At 39.6% G+C, this 26,281-nt stretch overlaps 1 protein-coding gene across 1 annotated transcript in view; it reads right to left on the reverse strand.

Annotated features, from left to right (window-relative positions):
- The window catches only part of XRN2 (5'-3' exoribonuclease 2), an 84,514-nt gene extending 76,253 nt beyond the window's left edge, over window positions 1-8,261 (reverse strand). Inside the window, exon 1 of the mRNA XM_029917912.1 lies at window positions 8,083-8,261. Coding sequence (XP_029773772.1) covers window positions 8,083-8,157 — 75 coding nt within the window. The 5' untranslated portion in view covers window positions 8,158-8,261. The remainder of the gene's footprint in view (window positions 1-8,082) is intronic.
- Window positions 8,262-26,281: the final 18,020 nt, after the last annotated feature.

Here is a 26,281-nt window from a genome sequence, read left to right on the forward strand (position 1 = left end):
CCTTTTTGCCCTTAGAGTAGTGCCTGTCATAAAAAAGTATTCACTCAGTCATATAGAAGAAAGAGGAAAAAAAGCAGGGTAGGAAACCTAGATTTCACTACATGAAGACAGAACACAATTTTATACTACACAAGACTTAGACACAAAAATATCCCAATTTTTATCTGGAAATGCAAACTCCTAAAACTTAAATTGCCAATAAAATTCTAAAATATCAAGTGTTTCTGTACAAAGCAACGTTTGAAGTACTTAACTTGCATTAAGTGATTTAATTCACACAACCACCCTGTGTGGTATATATACCACTGATCTTCATTATTCATGAATTCCATATTTGCTAATACACCTTCTTACCAAACATCTTTGGTAACCCCCAAATCAGCACTCCCACACTCATTCACAAACAGTAGCAGAGTGGTGAAAAATCTGAGTCCACCAACCTGCACATTCCTAACTGAGGTCAAACATGGCAACATTCTGCCTTGTTTCAGCTCTCACAGAAATGATCAGAGGATAGAGACTGTAGAAAGCAGTGCAGTAGAATGCAAGAACCACTAGTTCTTTAGACTTTAGCAGAGTTTAAGGCACTTTTTCAAGATCAGAAATCAAACGAACAAAGGAGCATATAAGCCAACGACACAAAGTGAAAAAACCAGTGGCTGAATGAATAAAGAGTAGTTAAAAAGTCAAAAGAAGAGATTAAATGAAATCATAAAAAAAATACCCAATCCAAAAGAAGCAGAAGGAATGGGAAGATGGAAACAAAGACCAGATGAGGCAGAAAACATGATAAACTTAAATCTAACCATACATGAAAATGTCCTAAATGCCTGGCTTATAAGGCAGAGAATAGGAAAAGCAGTTCCTCAAAAAGGTAAAAGGAACTACGAAAAGATGCAGCAGTTCCACTCATATATATATATATATATATATATATATATACCCCAAAGAACTAAAAGCAGGGACCATATAGAAACATACCCTAAGCAATGACAGGTATACAGGTATGTGTACACCTGTGTTCACAGCAGCATTATTCACAGCAGTAAAAAGGTAAAAATAACCCGTGTCCAAACAAAATGTAATATATACATACAACGGGATATTAGCCTGAAAAAGGAATGAAATTTTGATACATGCAAACATGGATAAATCTTGAAACATATATGCTAGGTGATAACTAGACACAAAATGACAAATGATTCCACTTGCATTAGGTACCTAAAATAGGCAAATTCATTACACAGAAAATAGGGGAGGAGGGAGTAACAGAGAATTATTGTTTAATGGATATAGAGTTTCTGCTTGCGATGATACAAAAGTTCTAGAAATTAGGAATGATAATGGTTTCATAATATTGTGAACATACTTAATACCACTGAATTCTACACTTAAAAATGGTTAAAATGGCAACCTTTATGTTATCTGTATTTTGCCACAATAAAAAAGGCGCAATATCATCAAACAGTATAAAAAAACATGACCCCACTGTATGTTGCCTATAAACACAAAGTTTTTTCCTTTTATAGTTTATTGTCAGGTTGGTTCCATATAACACCCAGTGTTCATCCCAAAAGTACCCTCCTCCATCCCCATCACCTCCCTTCCCCTCTCCCACTCCATCAGCCCTCAGTTTGTTCTTAGTATTCAAGAGTATCTCATGGTTTGCCTCCCTCCCTCTCCCCAACTATTTTTTCCCACTTCCCCTTCCCCATGGTCCTCTGTTAAGTTTCTCCTGTTCCACTTATGAGTGAAAACACATGGTATCTGTCCTCTGCCTGACTTATTTCACTTAGCATGACACCCTTGAGTTCCATCCACGTTGCCACAAATGGCCAGATTTCATTTTTTCTCACTGCCATGTGTTATTCCATTGTATAGATAAACCACATCTTCTTGATCCATTCATCAGTTGATGGACATTTAGGCTCTTTCCATGATTTGGCTATTGTAGAAAGTGCCGCTATGAACATTGGGTTACATGTACCCCTATGCATCAGCACTTCTGTATCCCTTGGGTAAGATCCCTAGCTGTGCTATTGCTGGGTCATAGGAGAGTTCAATTGTTAATTTTTTTGAAAAACCTCCACACCGTTTTCCAGAGCAGCTGCACCAGTTTACATTCCCACGAACAGTGTAAAAGGGTACCCATTTCTCCACATCCTCGCCAGCATCTATAGTCTACTTTGTTCATTTTAGCCACTCTGACTGGCGTGAAGTGGTATCTCATTGAAATACAAACACTTTAAATTATAAAGACACAAAAAAACTAGAAAAGAATGGAAACAGACCATGCTACCCTAGTCCAAAGATCTGGCTATCTTAATAATGAACAAAGATTTCAGAGCAAAGTATATTACCAAGGATAAAAAAGATAATTTTATGATGATAAAGAAGCATATTCATCGAATACATAACAATCCTAAGCATTTACGCACCTTATAAGAGAGCTACAAAATGCAAGGAGCAAAAACCAACAGAACTGAATCAAGAAATAGACAAATCCAAATAATTCTATATAACAGGAGATTTCCACACTTCTATCAAGTAACTGAAAGAACAGACAAAATCAGTAAGTGTTGTTCAAGTCTTCCATGTTCTATCAACCAGCATGATAACATTTATAGAATACTCCATTCAACAACAGTAGAACTTGTATTGTAAGAACAGGAGTCTGAACCAAACAGACGCCATGACAGGCTTTAAGTTTCCCCTCTAAGCTAGAAGGCCTAAGGTCAGTCTCTCCGTAACCATTAGGCGGTTATACATTACCCGGGGCAAAAGAGACCTAAAGGTGAGACCTGCAGATGGGAACTTTAGATAGGACCCTGTTACCTAACGTTAAAGTTAACCTGATAGTCACCAAATAGGACCCTGAACTCGCTCTGTAATTGGTTAATTTCAAAGGTACCCTAAATGTTATAATTGGGTCCTGCCAAAAGTAACGAACGCTCTGAACAATGTGTATGGTTAAAGTTGCTGCCAATACTGTTGTACCATTATGATTGGGTCACTGTACCTATGTCACAGTTTCCTGTAACTCCCCCTTCCTAAACCCCATAAAAACCCTACTCAGCCCTTGTTAGGGGCTCTCAACACGGATTCACTGCGTTGGTGAAGGCTGTGAAACCGAACTTGGGCCCGGCGAGCCTAAGCCATAATAATAAATGCCCTTTGCTTTTACCTGCGTGACTCGGTCTCCCCGGCGGTTTCTGGTTTTGGGGTGATATTGAAATCTTGGGCATTACAGTATCTCTTTTTAAGGCAAAATGATATTTACCAAGACCATATTCTGGGCTATAAAACAAAGCAAATAAACCTTAAAAAGATTGAAATTATGGAAACTATGTTCTGACAGTGAACTAAATTAGAAATCAAGAACAGGAAAAAAAATGTCCAAAAATTCCCAATGTTCGAAAATTAAGTAACACAGTTGTAAATAACTAATGGGCCAAAAAAGTCAGAATCTATTAGAATGTTACTGAATGAAAATGAAAAACAAAGTATCTCAGTAATTGTGATATGTAAGGTAGCAGGCACTCCCTACCTGCATAAGAAAGAATGTATCAAATCAATGACCTTCAGCTTCCACTTTAAGACAGGACAAGAAAACATTTCCCAAAGTGAGCATGAGAAATAAATAACAAAAATAAGAGAAGTCGATGAAATATAAAACAACAACAAAAAAACAATCAATAAAGAAAACCAAATCAAACAAAAAAGAAAATAAATAAAATCAAAAGCTAGTTCTTTGAGATCAGATAAATGAAACAAAAAATGAAACAAAAAACAAAATATCAGGAATAAGATAACATCACTATATTTTCTATAGAGAGCAAAATGCTAATAAGGAAGACTATGAGCAACTTTATGTCAGCAAATTTGACTGCCTGGATGATATAGACAATATCTATGAAACAAAACAACAAAAGTCCATTCAAAAAGACACAGATAACCTGAATAGCTCTACGTCCACATTAAGTGAATTTGTAGCTGAAAGAATCCTTCCCAGAAAACCTCAGGTTTTGATGGCTTCACTGGTGAATTGTACCAAATATTTAAGGAAGAAAAAATACCATTCTACACAACCTTTTCGAGAAAACTGAAGACATACATGTCACATCCCATCTGAAGTCAAGATTACTCTGATACCAAAAGTAGACAAAAGACCTAGGAATACCAGGAGACAAATATCCTTTTGGGCATTAAAGTAAAAATTCTCAAGAAAACTTAAGAAAACTGAATCCACCAGTATATAAAAATAATACACCACGATCAAGTGGGATTTATCCATGGAATGCAAGGTGAGTTTAACATTTAAAAAAAATCAATGTATTTCACCATGTTAAAAAACTAAAAACAGAAGCCACAGAATAAAGTAAAACTATAAGGCATCTGTAAGAAAGCACAAGAAAAAAAATCTTAGTGACCTTGGCTTTGGCAGAGATTTCTTAAATGCAACACAAAATGCAAAAATACAAAAGTAATAAATCAGACTTCATTAAATTAAAAAAATTAAAAACTTTTGCTCTTTCTTCTAAGAAGTAAAAAGACAAGCCACAGATTTAAAAAAAATTTACGAAAGATATGTCAACATGCAAGAAGCTCTACAATAAGCTAAACAATACAACTTAAAAATGAACAAAAGATCTGACTAGACATCTCACTCAAGAAGATATATGGAAGACAAACGCGCCAGAACATTTGTTGTTAGACAGATGCAAATTAAAACCATGATAAAACACTATGTATTGAAAACTGAAAAAAAAAACTAACCATAGCAGGTGTTGGCAAGGAAGTAGAGCAACTAGAACTTTCATAAACTACCAGTAGCAATGTAAAACTGTACAACCACTTGGAAAACCGACTGGCAAATTTTTCTTTTGAAATAACCACCTACCTATCATAAAATTCATCCATTTCACTCCTAGGTATTTTCTCTAAAGAAATGAAAGCTATATATCCACACAAAGACTTGTACACCAATGTTCATGGTTTGGGGTTTTTCATTTCTTTTTTTGATGGCCCAAACTGAAAGAATCCAAATGTTCCTCAATCAGGTAAATGAATAAACAAAATGTGATATATGCACAACAGAGAATACTATTCAAATATAAAAAGCAATGAACTATTACTGATATATGTAACGTGGATGAATGTCAAAATAATTATTCTGAATGAAAGTAACCGAGCCAAGTAAAAAAATAATGCCTACTATATAACTCCACACATATGCAATTACAGAAAAGGAAAACTTACCTATAAGTGGTATTTGTAAGATTGGCAACAGGGAGGGGTTTTAAGGAGAAAACAAAGGGGCAGATGGAATGTCTTAGTTATGTTTACTAGCTTGACTGTGGTGATGGTTTCACAGATGTACACATGTACCAAAATCTATTAAACTGTATACTTTAAATATGTGCAGTTTGCCATAGGTCAACTACACCTCAATAAAGCTGCAAAAGGGGAGGGGGAAAGAGGAGAACAGAAAGAAAAATAAATCAAATGGAGGATCAGTATCCAGAATTCAGAGAGCAGAAGGCCAAGAAAAAAATCAAAGAGCATTCCCTAGAACTGAAGAACACAATGTCCAGACTCGGAGAGCCAACAAAGTACTGATCAAAATGAATATAATTTTTTTAAAAACCTGCATATAATCATGAAAGCTTACACTACCAAAAATACAGATTTTTTCAGAAAGAAAAACACATCAACTACTAAAGAATAAAAGCAGAACATAGCGATAAAGAACATGGTCTTTCCCAGTTGACATTGGCTTTGACGTGTATTAGCTTAGTGACCTTGAGTGCTCTACGCTTCAGTTTTATCACCCGTAATAATAAGCAGAATAGTAGTTATGTGCTTATCACGAGGATTCAAGAAGTTTCTCTGTAAAGTGCCTTGAATAGCACTTGGTACACGCTAAACACTACATAAGTGTTGGTTAAATAAATCAATCACATTAACATTCAACTTCTCATGAACAAGACTGAATGAGAGAAGTCAAAAGAGCAATGCTTTCAAAGTTTTTGAGGGAAACAAATTTTCAAACTCAAACTATGCTTAGCTAATGATGTGTAATAAAATGATAGAATGGACTCGGAAAACTCACATCCCACATACCATTTTTTAAAATATTTTTTAAAATTTATTTGAGAGAGAGAGAGAGAGAGAGAGAGAGAGAGAGAGAGTCGGAGTCGGAGACAGAGACAGACAGCGTAAGCAGGGGAGGCTCAGAAAGACAGGGAGACACAGAATCCGAAGCAAGCTCCAGGCTCAGAGCTGTCCGCACAGAGCTTGACCCGGGGCTCGAACCCATGAACCATGAGATCATGACCTGAGCTGAAGCCAACCGCTTAACGGACTGAGCCACCCAGGCGCCCCCCGCATAGCATTTCTTAAAAATGCAACTAAAAATAAAAACCAAGGAGGTGATTTAAGCCAACAAAGATGATGATCAGAAAACAGTACCTCCAACAGAACAAAGGAATTTTTAAAAAACCTCAGGCAGCAGCTTTCCAGCAACCCTAATAATCAGGTGTGACAGCATGAAAATAAAAGACCTCAAGAAGCAGTCTCCAAGAAGAAAGAGGACTTGATAGACTACCTGAACAACAGGCAGAGGAAGGGAAACCATATAAAGAGTAAAAGAGAAAAGCAACATTAAGACAAAAGTAGCACATAACCTGAATCAGCACAGTGACTATAATCGACAATACTATTTGATTTTTTCAGCTTTTAAAACAAACCAGTATAGTCAATGCCCTGACAATTTAATTTTGCGTGCCAATAAGGGAAAAGTGTAGCTGACAAGGGGTAGAAAAGCTAATACTTAGGTTAAATGATGAAAATTCAAGGGCGACTTTATATAGGAGATCCAATAAAAAAAAAAGCATACTAAAGTTATCAAGTTTATCCATAAGAGAAATATGGTAATGTACTATTATTAAAAGGATGGGGGGTGCTGCATGAGCTACTAAATCCTCATCAATCACAGCTGGAATTCCATAGGTAGATCCAAAACACATAAATCAGGTATAAACATAATATTGAGATAAAATCAGAACAGTTAAAAGTGGTTAGTATGCAGAGTAGAAACGGAATACGATTCAAGTTAGTAAAGTTTGACAAAAGTTTTCAGTTTAACAGTTTCTCTGACAAAAACACAAGGAATATCATCAAAACAAGACTTCCGATTCCTCGAGTAGCAAATCAGCACAAATCAAGACCAGCTTTAGCAAAAGAAGTGTTTTCACAGTGATGAATGGGTACTTCCTTCAAAAACGAAGGGGTGAGAAGCAAGATGTATCCCTGAAACTTCCCAACCCAGAAATTCAAATTAAAGTACAAACTCGGATTAGAAACACGAAACAATGAATACGAAACTTAAAGACTGGGCACAAGTCTATCTATATTAACAAAGTAACAAAAAGTGTATTGTTCAAGGGCATCCCGGAAACCCGAGAATTTTAACAAGGACGCCGTCGAACAGTTGGACACCTAGAAAAGGGGTCACGTATCAGACTTCCGTCTTGTCCTAGACATTTCTAAGGTGCTGCTTTCGCCGTAGGATTTAACAACAGCAACAAATGGCCACTCACACTAAGAGAAAACCTTTCTGTCACAAACAATAAATAACAAAAAGTTCGCTGCCGAGGATTACTTTACAAGGCTGTTAAAGGCCGGGATCAGCAGCTGTGCAGCCCTAACCAGCTAAATTGATGGGCCCGCCAGCAGTGGCCCCAGACTTCGAATCTCTTCAGAAACAGGGAGGAAACAAAGCCGTGGGCGGAGCCTTCCGGTACGGCGGGGCGGGGGGAAGCGGGCCTGGGAGGAACAGCCCTCCGGCGAGTTCCTAACCTTCCCGGCCCTCATCTCGCCCCGCCCCGCCCGCTGGCCCGGGCCCAAACTCCGGGTGCCGGCGACCAACCGCGTGTCGGACCGCCACAATCCGCGGGGCCGACAGAGCTGCGCGGGACCGAGCACTGTGTCCCTGGGGCAGGCGGCGGGCGCCGAGAGCCGCGGCCTAGGCGTGCCAGAGCGCCGGGCTTTAGCGGGATGGCCATTAAGGAGCCTCCTTACCTTCTCTTCCACGCAGTTGACAATGATGGACGGGTACTTGCGGCTAAGCCAGCGAAAGAAAGCCGGTACTCCCATAGCAGCTGCCGAGCTGGAGGCGGCGCCCTGACCCGCGGACGAACGTAACCAGAGAGACAAGCAGGAGCTGCAGCCGCGGGCACTAGCACTTCCTCCCACGTGCGCACCGGCGACAGGAAGTGACGTCACGACTGCGCCGCCGGGGTTGTAGACTGGCCTGTTGTTGGGGGCGGCGTTTGGCCTCCGGCCGGAAAGTGAAACTAGCCCCGCTAGGTTTAGCGCCCTGGCGGTCTATGGGGCCGGGTCCGGAACCCTGAAGCGTCTGAGTCGTTGGTGGAGGGAGGGCCCCAGGCGGTGCCTTCGCCGCGGATCCCGCGGGACCGCTGAGTGCCCCCCATCTCTCCGTTCCGCAGGTCCCAGGGGAGCTTTTTGCGGGTTTGATCACCTGTTTCTCACCTATCAATTCACCGTAGAACCAAAGCATCTAAATCTGCTTCCTGGTTTCTGCTTCCTGGTTTCTCGCTGTTTTGTGATGCTGTATATACCTGGACTATTAAAAGGAGTACTTTTAAATATTTTGCCCTCATGATGGCTGGTTTGCATAACAAGTTCACTCTAAATACTTAAAAAATGGACACTAGCTGGCGTTCAGCATTTAATTCAACTTTCCAGGTACACTTATAATTTCTGGTATCTAGTGGGGTTTTTGTTGTTTGTTTTGTTTTGTTGAGCGTTTACGTTCTGCTAAGGCTTTGGCTAAAGGATTATCTCATCTGATCTCACTTCAGCCTTAAGGTACTATTATCATCTTTATGTAGCAGATGAGAAAGTCGAGTTGTAGGGGTATTCAGTCACCTGTTTATTCACACAGCTTGTGTTTCAGTCCAACTAAAGATCATTAATCCTCTGTCCTTGCACTAACAGGATACTTTTTTTTTAAAACAGTTTATTGTCAAATTGGTTTCCATACAACACCCAGTGCTCTTCCCCACAAGTGCCCTCCTCCATCACCACCACCTCTTCCCCCTCCTGCTTCAACCCTCAGTTGTTTTCAGTGTTCAATAGTCTCTCAAGTTTTGTGTCCCTCTCTCTCCCCAACTCTCTTTCCCTCCTCCCCTCCCCCTGGTCCTCCATTAGGTTTCTCCTGTTCTCCTAACAGGATACTTTTATCCTTTGTTTTCCGGTGGCTTCAAATACATTTTTCCAGCATATAAAAAGAGAGGTCTGGAAGAGGAGGTATTTATGTCCATTTGCGCAAGCTTGGAAGTTGCTCTCCCTGGAATCTCCTCGTAGCTCAACAAATCACGCTCAATCCTAAAGGCTCACCTCAAGAGGCCACTGAAAGTATTTCTCCTTGCTACCTGGCATGCAGTATTTATTGCCTCCTCCTCTGTGATCTGATGCCACTTTGTTTAAATTGTTGTTGTGGAAATTAGAGAAATTATTATCCCATGTTTTACTTAACAGCCAAAACTATTCCAGAGTATTAATGTGTATGGTGAAATCTCTCATTTTTCCTGGAAACAGCTCCTCCTCCTGAAGTATTTGGTTTCCTTGGGAGGTGCTATGTTCTTAGAAGAACGTACACATCATATGGAGGTATGTACAGTTAGGCAAGTTGGGCCATTGGGCGTCCTTGCCCAGCAGTTTCGAACTTTGAACCATAAGTAAAGGAAGGCAACCCCTCCCACATGGTTGAAAGCTGAACCATAAGAATGGGACTTATTGCCAGTCTGCAACAAGAGAAGCAGATTTAAGTCCCTGTTTCCAGGGGGTTTTGAGTACAGCTAAATTCCTCTTCCTAAAGTTTGGTTGCCACACCTTTCCTTTATTTCCATGAATCAATTAAGTCTCCTTTTGCCCTAAGCTGGTTTGGGCTAAGTTCCTATCCCGTGCCAAGGAAATAGTACAAACAAACCAGTAACAACATTTGAGGAGTACACAACTAATTCACTGGGTGCTAAAATGCCTTTGTGTAGATTACAGAAATTGAAATTTTTCGCAGAAAAGAGGAGGGTGAAAGAAAAGAGAGGGAACCTGAAAGGTGGCAGGAGGATATAAGCTGTGTTGTGAGATACCTTTCTCCGCCTACTGTTTCTAGTAAAATCTACCAAACTCAGGCAGGGTGTCAGTTTTGTTTCATTTTGTTTAGGAAAAAAAAAAAAAGAGGATGAGTCTCTTGTTGGGGTCACTTGTCTAACACCACACAGCTACGCAACAGAGCAGAGTTCAAGAGGCAAAAGAGGTGAGGAGAATTTATAAGCATTGGAAATTAGAAGGAATATTGAACCAGGTTGTGAACTTCTAAAGGCTGGGAACCATTAGATTTTGAAACATAAGGTTTTTTGTGTAGGCCTGAAGGGGGCAGAGAAAGGCCCCCAGCTAACATCTGGATTACATTAATATGAAGAATAATATGAAATATATAGAAGCCAGTATTTTAAAACATTCATAAATTTATTTTAAAGTCCTATTAACATTGTAATTATAGAAAAAAATCTTTGTGGGGCACCTGGGTGGCTCCGTTAAGTGTCTGACTTCAGCTCAGGTCATCATTTTGTGGTTCATGGGTTCGAGTCCCATGTCAGGCTCTGTGCTGATGGCTCAGAGCCTGGAGCCTGCTTCAGATTCTGTGTCATCCACTCTTTCTGCCCCTCCCCAACTTGCACTCTGTCTCTCTCTCAAAAAATAAACCTTAAAAATTTAAAAAAAAAAAGATTCTTTGAGAAACTTTTACCTATGATTGCTCTCTGGATTACCAAGTGCTTCTTTTCCCTGGTTGTCTTTATAAAATTCATTATGAATAATGTAATATCTTTTTAAATTTTTTAAATATTTTATTTATTTTTGAGAGAGAGAGACAACATGAGCAGGGGAGGGTCACGTAATATGTTGAAATAATAGTTGTGATGGTTAATTTTATATGTCAGTTTGACTGGGCCACAGAGTGCCCAGATACTTGGTCAGATTTTATTCTGGGCTTTTTTGTGAGGGTGTTTGCATATGAAACAAACATTTTAACTGGTAGAGTAAAGCACCTTGTCCTCCATAATGTGAGTAGGGCTCACCCAGTCAGTTGAAGGCCTGAATAGAACAGAAAGACCAGCTTCCCAGAGCAAGTGGGATATCTCCAGCAGACTGCCTTCAGACTTCACCTACACCCTCTGCTTTTCTGGGTCTCCATGCTGCTGGCTTTTGGATTAGAACTACACCATTTGTTCTACTGGGTTATCCAGCTCGCACTACAGATTTGGACTTGATTAGTCTCCCTAACCACATGAGCCAATTCCTCAAATATATACTGCTCACATAAATAATAAATAAATAAGTAAATAAATATTCATTCTGGTTCTCTGGAGAACCTTGACTAATATAGATTTTGGTACCAGTCTGGTTCCAGAGGACTAGAATCTTCATGATTAATTTTCTGAATTGTTTGAGGCTTCTGGAACCGATTGTCCAATCTGATTAGATTTAAGCACACCAATGACTGTCTCCATTAGTAAAGAGCACTGAGAGTCTACGGTGTGACCTGACAATAGAAAGATGCAAAATACCACCTTTGGATACCCTCATCAACCCAACCAACTTGTAAGAAGAACAAAACATTTTTATCAAACCAACAAATATGTAATGAAATTGGCTGGTTGCTCCTGGCATCACAGAGAAAAGTAGAGGAAGAAAAAGATGAGCTCAGAGATACAATTTCCTAATTCAAACATCATATAAATGACCTCAGAGTGTCTATGTCTGCCCTGAAAGAGACTGTTATCAGCTATAGCACAGCTGAGATTGCTGAGACCCAGACTCCAAACTTCATCATGGGAATGGCTGATTTACAACACAGATGGTATTTCCAGCCTCCCAGGTGTCTACTGTTAAGGTAAAGGCACTGATTGGAAAGAAATGAGATCCTAAAAACTGGAATGGGGGACATGTGAGAAAATTGATGGAGTTGGGGAGCCTTATGACCATTCATTCTGATTCATCTTTGCCCATAGAAACAGCCTCTCTATTCCCACAAGTGGGGATGAACTCTGCATTGCCTGGCGAAACTAGAATGGCCTCCCCTTAGGCAGTTGCCTTGAAAGATGTACAGATTCTCGGGGCCCACTCCCACCACCCTTCTTTGCTTCTTGGCAATGTCTTAGTCTCTTTGGGATGCTGTAACAAACTGCCATAGACTGGGTGTTTTATAAACACCAGAAACGTATATCCCACAGCTCTGGAGGCTGGAAAGTTCAAGATCAAGGAGCTAGCAGGTTCAGTGTCTGGTGAGGCCCTGTTTCCTTGTTTAACAGCCCTTACTATAATGTGGCATGACAGAAGAGGCAAGGGATCTCTTTAGAGGCTCTCTTATAAGGGCACTGATCCCTTCCATGACCAGCCACCCCGCCAAAGGCCCTGCCTCCTAATACCATTACCGTGGGGAGTTAGGATTTCAAAAGAGGAATTTATGGAGAACACAAGCATTAATTCTATCTATAGCAACCTGTAATTAGACACAAGTCCCAGCAGGCCACTAAAAGTGAGGTGCAAAGTGTGATCCATAAGGTCCACTACATTCCAAAAGAACTACTTAGAGTTTTATAATTTATACAGACAGAAATCCAGAGAGTATGTGTGGGAATGGATATAAATTTTGTGAAATAATGGTAAAAGAAACCTAAAGTTGGGCTAGGACAAATTTATTGATATGGGCACACTGAGCAGGGATTTTACATTAAATGTTGCAGCTCTGGGGCTTAGAAAGGGTTCTGACAATTTGATTGGCTGAAACATGGACAAAAATATGGTCCACTGTGAGCAAGTTAGAAATGCTGACCTGCCTTGGTTTAATATAAAAGAAGAGAAAACTCAGACCTGGTTTACAGATGGTTCTGCATAATATGTGGGCACCACTGCAGTACTATATAGCCTCTTTCTGGGACATCCTGAAGGACAGTGGTGAAGGGAAATCTTCACAGTGGGCAGCACTTTGAGCAGTACACTCTTGTTCATTTTTCTTGTTATGAGACATGGCAGATATGCAATTATATACTGATTGATGGACTGTGGGATCAAGGACTTGGAAGGAACAAAAGTGGAACATTGGTGACAAGGAAGTCTGGGGAAGAGGTATGTGAAGAGATCTCTCTGGATTAGTAAAAATATGTTAAAAAAATGGTAAAAAAAATAATCTGTCAATCAATGCCCATGAAAGGGTGACCTCACCAGAGGAGGATTTTAATAATCAGTTGAATAGGATGACCCATTCTGTGGATAACAGCCTCTTTCAAAGTCACCCCTGTCATTGCCCAATGGGCTCAGGAACAAAGTGGCAGTGGAGGCAGAGATGAAAGTTATGCATGGACTCAACAATATGGACTTCCACTCTCCAAAGCTGACCTGGCTACAGCTTTGCTGAGTGCCCAATTTCCTAACAACAGAAACCAGCACTGAGTTCCCAGTATCCACCATTCCCAGGAGGCATCACCCAGCTACCTGGTGGGAGGTTGATTATATTGGACCACTTTCATCATGGAAGGGGCAGCATTTTGTTCCCAATGGAATGGACATGCATTGGATATAGATTTTTATATATCCTTCCCTTTACACAATGCACCTACCAAAACTACCATCCGAAATTACAGAATTCCTTATCTACCATTATGGTATATTAAACAGCATTGCTTTTGATCAAGGAACTCACTTCATATCCGTGAATTGTAGCAACGGTCTATGCTCATGAAATTCACTGGTCTTTCCATGTCCTCTACCATCCTGAATCAGCTGGCTTGCTAGGACAGTAGAATGACTTTTTAAAAAAAATGTGTATTTATTTTTGAGAGGAAGAGAGAGAAAGAGCACAAGTGGGGATGGAGCAGAGAGAGTGGGACAGAGGATCTGAACCAGGCTCCCTACTGACAGCAAGGAGCCTGGCACAGGGCTCGAACTCGAACTCTTGAACCATGAGATCATGACCTGAGCCAAAGCTGGCCACTTTATTGACTGAGCCACCCAGGCACCCTTGGAATGACTTTTTAACTACTCTGTTACAGTATCAGGTGGCAATACCTTACAGGACTGGAACAAGGTTCTCCAAAGACTCTGTATGTGCTCTCAATCAGCGTTCAGTATATGATACTGTTTCTTCCATAGCCAAGACTCACTAGTCCAGGAATAGAGGGGTGGAAATAAGAGTGGCACTACTCACTATTCCCCAAAGTGACCTAGTAGCAAAATTTTTGCTTCTTATATTTGTGACCTGCTGACCTAGAGGTCTTAATTCCAAAGCTGCAATGCCTCCAGCAGGAGACACAGCAATGATTCCATTGAATGAGAAGTTAAGACTACCAGTAGGCCATTTTAAACTCAGGCAAAGAAGGTAGTTATTGTGATGGACCAGAGCTACCAGGGGAAATGGGGCTGCTACTCCACGATAGACGTAGGAAAGGGTGTGCCTGGAATACAGGAGAGCGTTTGGGGTATCTCTTAGTGCTACTTTGCCCTGTGAATTAAAGTCAATGGAAAACCACAACAACCCAATTCAGGCAGGACTACTAATGGCACAGACCCTTCAAAAATGAAGGTTTTGGTCACCCCACCAAGAAAGAAACCAAGACCAGATGAGGTAATTGATGAAGGCAAAGGGAATATAGAGTGGGTAGTGGAAGAGAGTAGTTATCAATACCAACTATAGCCATGTGACCAATTAGAGAAATGAGGACTGTATCCTCTTTATTTTGGGGTGTGTGCATGTGTGTGTTTTATGTGTGTGTATAAGACAAATATCTCTTTTCTCATTCTTTTTATGTAACATAAAATGTATTGATTGTGGGGGGCCTATGTGGCTCAGTCAGGTAAGTGCCTGACTTTGGCTCAGATCATGATATCGTGGTTCATGGATTCAAGCCCCGCACCTTTCTGCTGACAGCTTAGATCCTGGATCCTGCTTCGGATTTGGTAACTGCTTCTCTCTCTTTGCCACTCCACTGCTCGCACTCTGTCTCTCTACCAAAAAATAAATATAAAAAAGATTTAAATATATTTATTGTATAGCACAGTATTTAAGTATTGTTAATTCTACATAGTAGTATTTAAATTATAAGGTATCTAGAAAAAGAGTAAATATTACCCAAGGATTTTGCATCCTCTTCTGGTTAAAGGGTTAATAAGGTTTGGGTTGTATGCAGGATAGTTGGATCACGTTTGGAGAAGTATTAGCTTATTATTGTGTTTTTATTTAAGATGCATAGACCTACATATGTATAAACACTTGGAAAATAACAGAGGTTGCACTGGAAAGAAATGGGGAAAGGATACTTTGTTTTTTAAGTTTATTTATTTATTTTGAGAATAATAAGTGGGTTTATTTATTTTGAACCAAGCAGGCTCAGCACTGTCAGTGCAGGGAGCCCAATGTGGGGCTCAAACTCATGAACCCATGAGATCATGACCTGAGCCAACATCAAGAGTCAGACACTTAACCAAATGAGCCACTCAGGCACCCCAGGAAAGGATACTTTTAAAAATAATTACGGTGGGGCATCTGGATGGCTCAGTTGGTTAAGTGTCTGACTTTGGCTCAGGTTATGATCTCATGGTTTTGTGGGTTCAAGCCCTACATTGGGCTTTCTGCTGTTATCTAAGAGCCTGCTTTAGATCCTCTGTCTCCCTCTCTCTCTGCCCCTTGCCTGCTCTCTCTTTCTCTCTCTGTCTCTCTCTCAAAAATAAATAAACATTAAGAAAAATAATAATGATGATGGCACCTGGGTGTTTCAGTCAGTTAAGTGTCCAACTCTATCTCAGTTCAGGTCTTGACCTCAGGGTCTTGAATACAAGCTTCCCCTGCCACCAGCTGGGCATGGAGCCTACTTAAGAAAAAATAAAAATAATGATTCTAGAATAATTCCTATCTGTATAGAAAAAGTGAAATTGGATATCCCGCCTGAAAGTAAAAAACAAAAAACAAAACAACAAAAAACCTCACAAAACTCTTATTGGATTAAACTCCAGTTGGGTTATAATCCTAAATATGAAAGGAAAAACTAGAAAACTTTTAGAAGATAATATAGGAAAATATCTTATGATCTCTGGATGGGGGAGATCTAAAAGACATCATAAAAGGAAAGACCTAAAAGTGACTAAAGTGACTATACTGTAGTTAAGAACTCTATTTTGGGGGCAGCTGGGTGGCTCAGTTGGTTGAGCGTCCAGCTTCAGCTCAGGTCATGATCTCATGGTTTGTGGGTTCAAGCCCTGCATTGGGCTCTGTGCTGACAGCTAGCTCAGAGCCTGGAGCTTGCTTCAGATTCTGTATCTCCCTCTGTCTCTGACCACCCTCCCCTGTTCACGCTGTCTCTCTGTGTCTCTCCAAAAAAAAAAATAAATAAAAATAAAAAAAGAACTCTATTTTGTAAAACTACGTTAAGGCAATAAAAAGACAAACCAACCACAGAATTAGAAAAAAATCATTGCAACACTTATAACTGGCAAAGCACTAACATGTAGAATATTTAAAGAATTTTTACAAAATCATTAGAGCAAGGCAAAAAACCCACCAGAAAAAATCAGGTAAAGGTTTCAATGAGCCCTTCCCTGAAGAGGATTATCTAAATGGCCAACATATGTGAAAAAGTGCTCAGTCTCACAAGCAATCAGAGAATTGCAAATTAGTGCCACAAGAAAATATTGTACATCCAAGAGATTGGTAAAAACTAGAAAGTCTGACTATACCAAGTGTAGTAAAGGTGTGGAGCAACAGGAACTTTCGTCTACTGCTGATGTAAATTGGTAGAATCTCTTGGGAAGGCAATTCCATGTGATCTACTAAAGTTGAATATACACATTCTCTACTCCCAGCAATTTACTGCTGGAGGAATGCAAGACTATTCATAGCCCCATTGTTCAGGCTGCCTAAAAGTGGAACCCACTCTAACTTCTTTAACAGTAGAACAGACAAATAAGTTGTAATTTTAAAAAACCAACTCTTGGTTTCATTGATCTGTTCAACTGGTTTTTTGGATTCTGTATTGTTTATTTCTGCCCTGATATTTATTATTTCTCTTCTTCTGCCAGGTTTGTGGTGTTCTTGCTGCTCTGCGTCTAGTTCCTTTATAAATTGTAATTCTAAAAGTGGATTACTCTACAGCAATGAATATGGATGTGTTGGAGCTGCACAAAAAATATGGATCTGATTCTGTACCCAGTTTTAGGCATGTGTGGTGGGGGCTGTATGTTACTTGTCTTTTGCATTTTTCTTAGCACTAAACTCAATCATTTATTTGGCAAACATTTGTTGAACATCTACTGTGTGCCATTGGGAAGGCAAAGATAGTTTTCTAAAAAGAAGAGAATGAAAAGGAAGGAAGGGAATACATCACCATTGCTGTTTCTCCAGGCCCTCCTTCACCACCACCTTTGCTCCTCCCCTTACCAGTCATACCTTCTTAGCTTCCCCATCTCCGCACCTCCAGCTTCGGAGAGCTCATTGACTGCTCTTTCCAGACACTTGGCCTTGCCCCAGCTTCTCTGACAAAATGCCCAGAAAAGCAGGAGACTTAATTCTGCTCCAAAATATGACAGTTTTCCATTCTTTTATATAAAGACCATCAGCTGTTCAAAAGGAGTTGCCCTGGGGCACCTGGGTGGCTCAGTCGGTTAGGAGTCTGATTTAGGCTCAGATCATGATCTCATGCTTCATAGGTTCAAGCCCTGTGTTGGGGTCTGTGGTAACAGCTCAGAGCGTGGCCTGCTTCAGATTCTATCTTTGGCTTTTTCTGCCCCTCCCCCGTTTATGCTCTGTCTCTTTGTCTCTAAAATAAATAAACATTAAACATTTTTAGTAAAAAATACATAAATAAAAATAAAAAGAATTGCCTTTCTGAAATCATATTGTGAACAGTCCAATGTTCTCTGACAATATTTCAGTAAAAAACAATTTAGCTCCTGGAAAACTCCAGATTGAAACAAATTAATAAAAGAGAAATGTTCTGTTCCAATTTTACCCCATCTAATACCTCTGCAAGATACTGTTAAAATGATCATAGTCACGTAATTTATCTTACCTCTATACCTTTTAGCCACAATGTTTTGTCTTTCTATGGTACACATTTCAGAAGAAAGCATCTTTGTACCCTTGGGCCTAGGATGGGGATTAGAACTTGATTCTTTTGTACATCGTTCCCTGTTGAAATTGAAATGTTTTCTGACATGGACTCAGTTCAAACCTAAAATGAACTTTGGTCTGTTAAGGGGCTTTGTGACTTTGGAATCAGGAAATTTAGGGTCTAGCCCTGGGGTCTTGAGTATGATGGTTAATTTTATGTGTTATCTTGGTTGGGCCATGGTGCCTGGATATTTGGTCAAACATTATTCTGGATGTTTCTGTGAAGATGTTTTTTTGGGTGAGAGTAACATTCAAAGAGGTGGACTTTGAGTAAAGCAGATTACTCTCCATAATGTGACTAGACCTTATCCAGTTAATTTAAGGTCTTCCTAGAACAAAGACAAACCTCCTTTGCACAAGAAAGAATTCTGCCAGAAGACTGTATTCGAACTTGAACTGCAACTCTTCCCTGAGAATCCAGCCTGCCAGGCTCCCCTATCAGATTTTGGATTTGCCAAACTCTCTCAATCTCTCAGTCTCTCTGGCTCTCTCAGTCTCTCTGGCTCTCTCTGTCTCTGTCTCTGTCTCTGTCTCTGTCTCTCTCTCTCTCTCTCACACACACACACACACACACACACACACACACACAAACACCCTGTTGATTCTGATTATGTTTCCCTGGAGAACCCTGACTAATACATTGGTCAAGATACTTAACCTTTCTGCACCTTAGTTTTCCCAAGTAAGTATATAATAAGGATTATATACTTCACAGGGTTTCCATGAAGATTCAATGATATGACACTCAGAGAACGGCCCCCAACATGCCAAGCACCCAGCAAATGTTGGCTTTTAAATGGTTATCTGTTGGGTTTTTGCCTTGAAGAAACCTCACAACTTTGTTAGCATGATCCACTTAAAAGATCTTGAACAATTTAGTCACCTAATGGAGCTTCATTTTTCCTTCCCCCACACCTAGTGTTAACTTCCTGCCGTTGAGAGCTGTCTTCCTTCTCTCTCCCTTGTATTTCCTACTCATTCTCACCTCATTGAGTGTATGCTGCGAGTCTTTCCACCACCTTCCTGCCGATTCAAAGTGTACTTCTTTCTCCTCTTTTCCATGAATGTCTTCCAGAATGTGAGCCCAAACTGGCTCCTGCCCACTGTCATCTTCCATAACACTCCCTGACTTCTACATGGCATCTCATCTTCCATTTCATTATTCTTATGAACATTCTCTTTAATCTATCATGATAAGCTGGGTTTTGCTGCAGTAATAACTAATGCCTGAAATCTCATTAGCTTACTGTAAATGAAGTTGGGCCATTCCCCAGGGATAGCCTCTGTAAGGTGACTCAGGGCTTCAACTGTTTTCTTCCTGTAATTCTGCCAACTCAGCACATGACCAGGACCATTGCTACCAAAAGGAAAGACTGAGCAGGAGGGCTGTCCTGGGTGTTTTTAAAGGCAAGGCTTGGTTGTGGTTTACTTATTTCCACTTTAGTCCATTTGACCAAAACCCAGTACATAATCCCAATCCAGCTGCAGAGGAGATAAGGAAATATAGTCTTTTTGCATGCCCAAGGACAGGAAAAGAAAAGAGGATTGGTGAACACATAGCATTGTCTCTGCCACACTCCTTAATAAAGTTGCGAATTAAATTGGTATCTTTGCTATGTATGTTGCGTACCATAAGCAAAATAAATTATTTCTCTCAAAGAGCCTACCATCAGTAGCAAGGACAAGCTACAGCCACAAAATATAAAATAATGAAGTAAATTACAGTTTGACCAACAATAAATAAATCTCATATCACCATGTATGGTTGCAATTCAAAATGAGCTGCATAGATAATAATTGCTACAGACATTGAGAAAAGACAGAGCTCTCATCATCTAACAGGGTCATTAGATGATAGGGAGGAAGTAGAATACACTGAGCCTTGAAATAATAGTAAGATTTGATTGAAAACAAGGAAATGTGGAAGGAAACACTTTGAGTTCCCTGGAGGCTGGGATGGATCTTTTACCTTGTGGTGGGCATCCAATAGATTCTCAATAAATGTATTTATTGAATTGAATTCTTAGAGCAATAATTCTCAAAATGTGGTCCAGAGATTCCTAGGGTCCCAGAGACTCTCTTGAGGGGGTCTTGAGGTCAAAACTATTTTCATAATAATATTCAAATGTGACTTACCCTCTTCACTCTCATTCTCCAAGTGTATAGTGGGATTTTTCAGAGGCTATGGGATACTATATCTTAACAAATTGAACGTCAAAAGTAGATGTGGCAGTAATCCAGTTGTCCTCTATGAAGCAAACATTGAAGGATTTCAAACAATGCCATTTTTCTCACTAAATTTCTTTTGTTGGGAAAATATACTTTTGTAAGATATGTTAGTGTGTATGTGTTTCTTGCTATTTTAAGTGAATTAACAAACTAGTATTTTTTTTAACAAACTACTGTTTAAAAATTTTTTCACATTTGATTTGTAACATGGGAAATATTGGTAGATACAATGCACCTAAACTAAAGCCCCTTGGGGTGCTCAAAAAAATTTAAGAGTATAATAGGGTCCCAAGACCAAAAACTTGGAGAATCTCTGTCTTAGAACATAAAATGGAAATGGAATCTACATGTTTCTACTCTTAGAAACAATGCAAAGCTCATTTTTCAAATTTCCAAGATTTTTGCATATTCAGATGCTGTCTCAAGTGCTCCTTGCTACCTAAAACACTCTGCAATCATTATCACCAAGTATAACGAACAGCTACAAATGAACATGACATTGGTAAGCTGGCACACAAACATGTTTGTTTATACACAGTCCTATCTCCACTGAGCTTCAGAGTGGAGCTCAGAAAAAAAGGTAACAAAAGGGGAATACAGGAATGTAGATAACCAAAAGATGTATTATTTAAGTTTATTTATTTACTTTGAGAGACAGACAGAGAGAGACAGAGTGAGACAGAGCACAAGTGGGGTAGCAGCAGAGAGAGAGGGAGAGAGAATTCTAAGCAGGCTACACAGTGACAAAGCACAGAGACTGGCATGCGGTTTGAACCCACAAACCATGAGATCATGACCTAAGCTGAAGTCAAGAGTGGGACAGGACGCTCACCCAACTGAACCACCCAGACATCCCCCAAGGATGTATTCTTAAGGCTTTAGTATGTACACATTGCTAAATTTATTCAGAAAGATTATCTAACTGTAAGCTTTCTCAGTGTATACTCATGCCTTAAGTTAACCAAAGAACTACAACAATAAGTAATGTACTCCAAAGTGTGTGAGAAAAAGGATCTGTGGTCAAATAACTTTGGACCTTTGGATTAAATTGAGCTGAGTCGACTGCATTTCTACATCCCTGTTAGAGCCTTTTTGTACGCCCCATTACTACATTTCCACATTTCTCTAACCATGGGAACCCCCCCTTTTTTGCCAGGTATTTTGCAGGCTTTGTATCCTTCAGAAACAGAGGAAGTAGATTCTATAAGTATAAGTGTATACAGGCTGCTACTGAAGTTTTAGCAAGCTTTGGCTACCTGTACTCAGGTTGCCAAGAACAGGATTTGACCAAAACCATGAATCTAAATCTATATCTGTTAGTACATGGATTTAGATGACAAATCCCATGCTCTAAAATGTAACTCCCAACAGTTAAAGCTCGCTAGAACATGATTTGCTTGTAAAGCAGGGACAAGATGTCCTAGATCCAGCACTGTAAAAGGCTTCTGCTACATTTTATTTCCTGATATGACATCTGAGAAAATTCTGGCGGATTTCTCTTTAAGGCCACAGGTTGTATTGTCTCCTAAAGCGAAAGACAGGGAGTTGACAGAAGGCACATATTTCAAAGAGTTGAATGGTAATAATTCCCTCTGGGGGTATAAATGGGCGAAGCTGGCTAGAAAAGACCTTGTTTAAAGGATGATAAAGTGTAAAGCACTCAGAAGTGTTGAAGGTAAGACCTCAACCCTACAAGCTGATAAGCAGACCCAGACTCTTATTTATAGTGACATGAGTGACATTTATCTGCCTTTCACTAGAACATCTAATCCACTTGTCAAGGTGTGTCTTGAACAGAGACCTGGTTTCTGGCCACAGTTGGCAGGCTTTGCATACAAATGTGATTACCCTGGCTGAAATTCCCGATTGAAAAGCACATCAATGAGATATGAAATTATTGGGTAAATACATCAACCCAGTTTCAATTTGCCTCAGAGACGACATTGTCTGAAAAAGGTCTTGGCTTTGTGATAGAAATTATAGCCTGTCCATGAAAGTAGAAGTGGAGGTGGATTACTGAAGGGTTCCCAGATCCCAGTGTCTCCCTCCTTAGTCCCAAAGTATAAGCAAAACAGGGCTGTAGATGTCTCTTCCTTACCCTCAAATCAGAATGAGTCAAGAACACCTACAAAAAACCACCTATATAAGCTGCTACAGTCAAGGAATTGTTAGAGATCCAGGATACATTTGTCTCTTAAGGAGCTTGTTACAGATTATAAGGCATGACCATATTTAAAATTAAGTAGTGATAAGCAATTTGAATAGGACTTCAAGAAAATGAAAGCCATGGTTGTTTCTAGACAAATTAAACTTACTAGAAGAGTACAGAGGAGAGAAAGAAGAAACAGTTGTTGTATGTAGGGACTCCAGCAAGAATTTATGGAGGAAGTGAAATTGAAAGTGGGTCTTGATGGAAGAGAAAGATAAACAAGATCTTTAACAAAACTGACATGTTATTAATTTCAGGCCATAGGGATCCTTACACACACACACTCTCTCTCTCTCTCTCTCTCTCTCTCTGTCTCTCTCTCTCTCTGTCTCTCTCTCTCTCTCACACACACACACACACACACACACACACACACACACACACACACACACTCTCCTCTATTTCCTGTTCATATGCTTCTTTAGTCACATAATCCACACTGCCATCCATTGCTCTTCAATGTAGGGTCTTTATGTCATAAGGCGTCACCTCATCTTCATACTAGATAACAAGTCTCTTCTGTCTTCTCTTTGCCTTGTATAGAACTGTCCAAATATAGTTCTTTTGTTCTCCACCAATCAACTTTTTTGAGCTATAATTTTCACACATTAAAATGAATCTATTTTACATGTACAGTTCAATGAATTTTGACAAATATATGTACTAGGGTAACCACCACTGCAACCAAGATATAGAACAATTCCATTGTCTCCAAAAGTTCCCTGTGCTCCTGTGTTGTAGCAACTCCTTCCTCACCCCTGGTCTCAGGCAACAATTGATCTGCTTTTTGTCCCTATAGAGTAGATTTGTTTTTTTCCTAAAGTTTCCTATAAACAAAATCTTACTATTTATAGTCTTTTGTCTGGATTATTTTATTCAGTACACATGTTTTTGGAATTCGCCCATGCTCTATGAATCCGACATTCCTGTACAAGGTTTTCTCTTGTGAGGAAGTACACTTTTATTTCTTTGGAGCAAATAGCTAAGAATAAAGATTTCATGGGAGATATATGTTTAACTTTATAAGAAACTACCAAACTGCTTTCAAAGTACTTGTACCATTTCACCCAACTATATGCTTGATGATTATAGGAATGACTTCTATGAGCGTTCTTGTCACTGGAAACTTTGGAAGGCTCTCTGATTTCTATAGATTGGAATTCACACTCCTTATGCTAGCATCCCTGGCTCTCTACAATCTCCCTTTATTTCTCTTTTTGGACTTTGTCTTCCACTGCTCTGGTATATGCTTACTTCATTCACTCACACGCTATTGTGCTACTTGCTCATTCACAGGTGAGCCACACCTAAGTCACAGTGCAAATATATGTGTACAACTCCAGCTCCTCTGTTGTCCATGTGACCAACATCGCATACTTGCCAGCCAAATGGCCAGGGTTAGGGCTCATGAGGGTCAGGATTAGGCAACAACTTATATATATGACTCAATACAGTCATAAGACAGATTTTACAAACAGTATTGATTTTGAAATTATATTTGTCTCTAAACATGCCAAAAATGTACCTAGGATTTGAGAAATCCTTTTTCTTAAGGGAGGGGACTACAGAGGGCATTCTTTCTTTATAGATGCAGTCCACAAACATTTAGTGAGCATCTATTATGAGCAAAGCTTTGTGGGACATACAGATATGTAGTGTCTCTGTAGGATGGGCGTGAGTCACTACAGTATTAGGAAAGGGGGAAATAGCAGATGGCTCTTAGAGAGCCTGAAGTACCTAAGTGGGCTGATGCGATTTTAACTGAAGCACAAACTGGAAAATTAGAATGTACAGCTCTTGATAATTATGAAGAGGAAAAAAAGAAAAAGTAATACAGCTCACCCTGCCTGACTATTCATTCAGTGCTTAAGCAAATAAACTTAAAATCATCCATTTGGTGATGCTGAATTTGAATGAAGTCTGTTGCTATTAGAAATATCTCCATGGGCAAGATTTTGCCCCATAATGTCTCCTGGGCTCAGCTTATGGTTTCTTCAAGGTAATGCTAATCATGAGAATGAGAACAAGGTTAGAACGGAGAAGAATTGTGCACTTTAAAAGTCACCAATGGCTGGTTTTGCTTGTAATACAATGATATCAATTTGAAAGAGAAAATACATCATTAATTTAGTGTACAAAGTGTGCAAGCACTATTTTCTCATTTCTTGTCTCTGTTTTTTTTAAGCCTGATTCACACTGTTCTCTGAATCCCTATATTCTTTCCTGAAATGAATCTTCCACCTGAACTAGTGTTTCTTTGTCCTAACAGATGTTGCTTAAATAGAATCATTCAAGAAACTTGAATAAGAGCTAAAACATAGAATTGGACTCTTGTCTTATGCAAAAATGAGTCATTATTTGGCCTATGGCTGCACAGTGTGTGCTGCTCATACTCCAGATGTAATATAGCATAATAGGAGAATGCCTTAAATTAATTAGCACTCTCAGAAATGCAACAAAGGTAGGGATCCAAAAGCTTTTCAGTGAGTGAATAGCAGTAAACATGTTTCTATCTTTCTATCATGGAATCACTTTCTTGAGAATTGGCTCAGAAATCTCTAGCTTTTGCAGAGAGGTCTTTAGTTGATGGTGGGTGGGGGTGGAGGGAGAGGATTTTATGATACCAAAGACCAGGAAATTTTTTCGCACAGTTGATCCTACCACCCAATGCAAATCAAATGACCTAAAAACTTCAAAAGGAATACATTGCTCTTCTGCGTAATACACAGAGATTCTGCCCAACCTGTGAACCTGAATTGTATCATACGATTCATAGTCTGATTTCTAAAATCTCATTTGTTTTTGTCCAGCCAGCATTGGCAAGCTAGGAATTCTCATTTCTGAAAAGATGCCACACTGGAGAGAGGGGCTGACCTTCTCCAGAAGAATAAAATGCCTGGAGCTTTAACTTTACCTAGTAACCCGAGTCATGGAGCCTGGTTCCTAAATCTATTGCTGTGTGACCTTGAATAAGGCGCTCACCTCCTTTGGATCCTACCATCCTCACCTGTAAAATGAGGAGCAACCAAGTCACTTCTAAGGATCCTTCTGGCTCTAACTGTTTAGAATTAGAAATTCCTTTCATTGTCTGAAAGCCTGTGACAATCATGATCTGTATTTAAAATGTTGATATACATGGCCTTATTGCCACTTATTTTCTGCTGTGTGGGTCTTCCCTTCCTAGAGTCATTCAATGCGGTCAATAACATTTGACAAATCTGAACTAGCAGCTACTGTGTGCTAGACTCTGTTGTATGTGTTGAATATTGGGCATAAAATGGTCTCCTAAATTTTACAGTTTTATCTGGGGTGGGGAATAGGGTACAAGAAAGACAGCAAAGAAGTGAAAAAACAAGGTATAATATTATGTTGGGTTGTGGTAAGTGCTTTTATTTTACTATAAAACAGGGCAAAGAGATGGGCAGTAATGGTGGGGTGGGGCCTCTGTTTTAGGGTCAAGGAAGATCATTTTTCCATTTTTTAAATTGGTCTATACTTGACATACCATAAAGATGAACAGTTCTTAAAGGTTCAGTCAATATTTTTTAGCAGTTGTTCAAACTTGTGGTGTGTTAAAACATGTCTGACAATTCTGT

The sequence above is a fragment of the Suricata suricatta genome, chromosome 12 (genome assembly GCF_006229205.1).
Source record: "Suricata suricatta isolate VVHF042 chromosome 12, meerkat_22Aug2017_6uvM2_HiC, whole genome shotgun sequence".
Lineage (NCBI taxonomy): Eukaryota > Metazoa > Chordata > Mammalia > Carnivora > Herpestidae > Suricata > Suricata suricatta.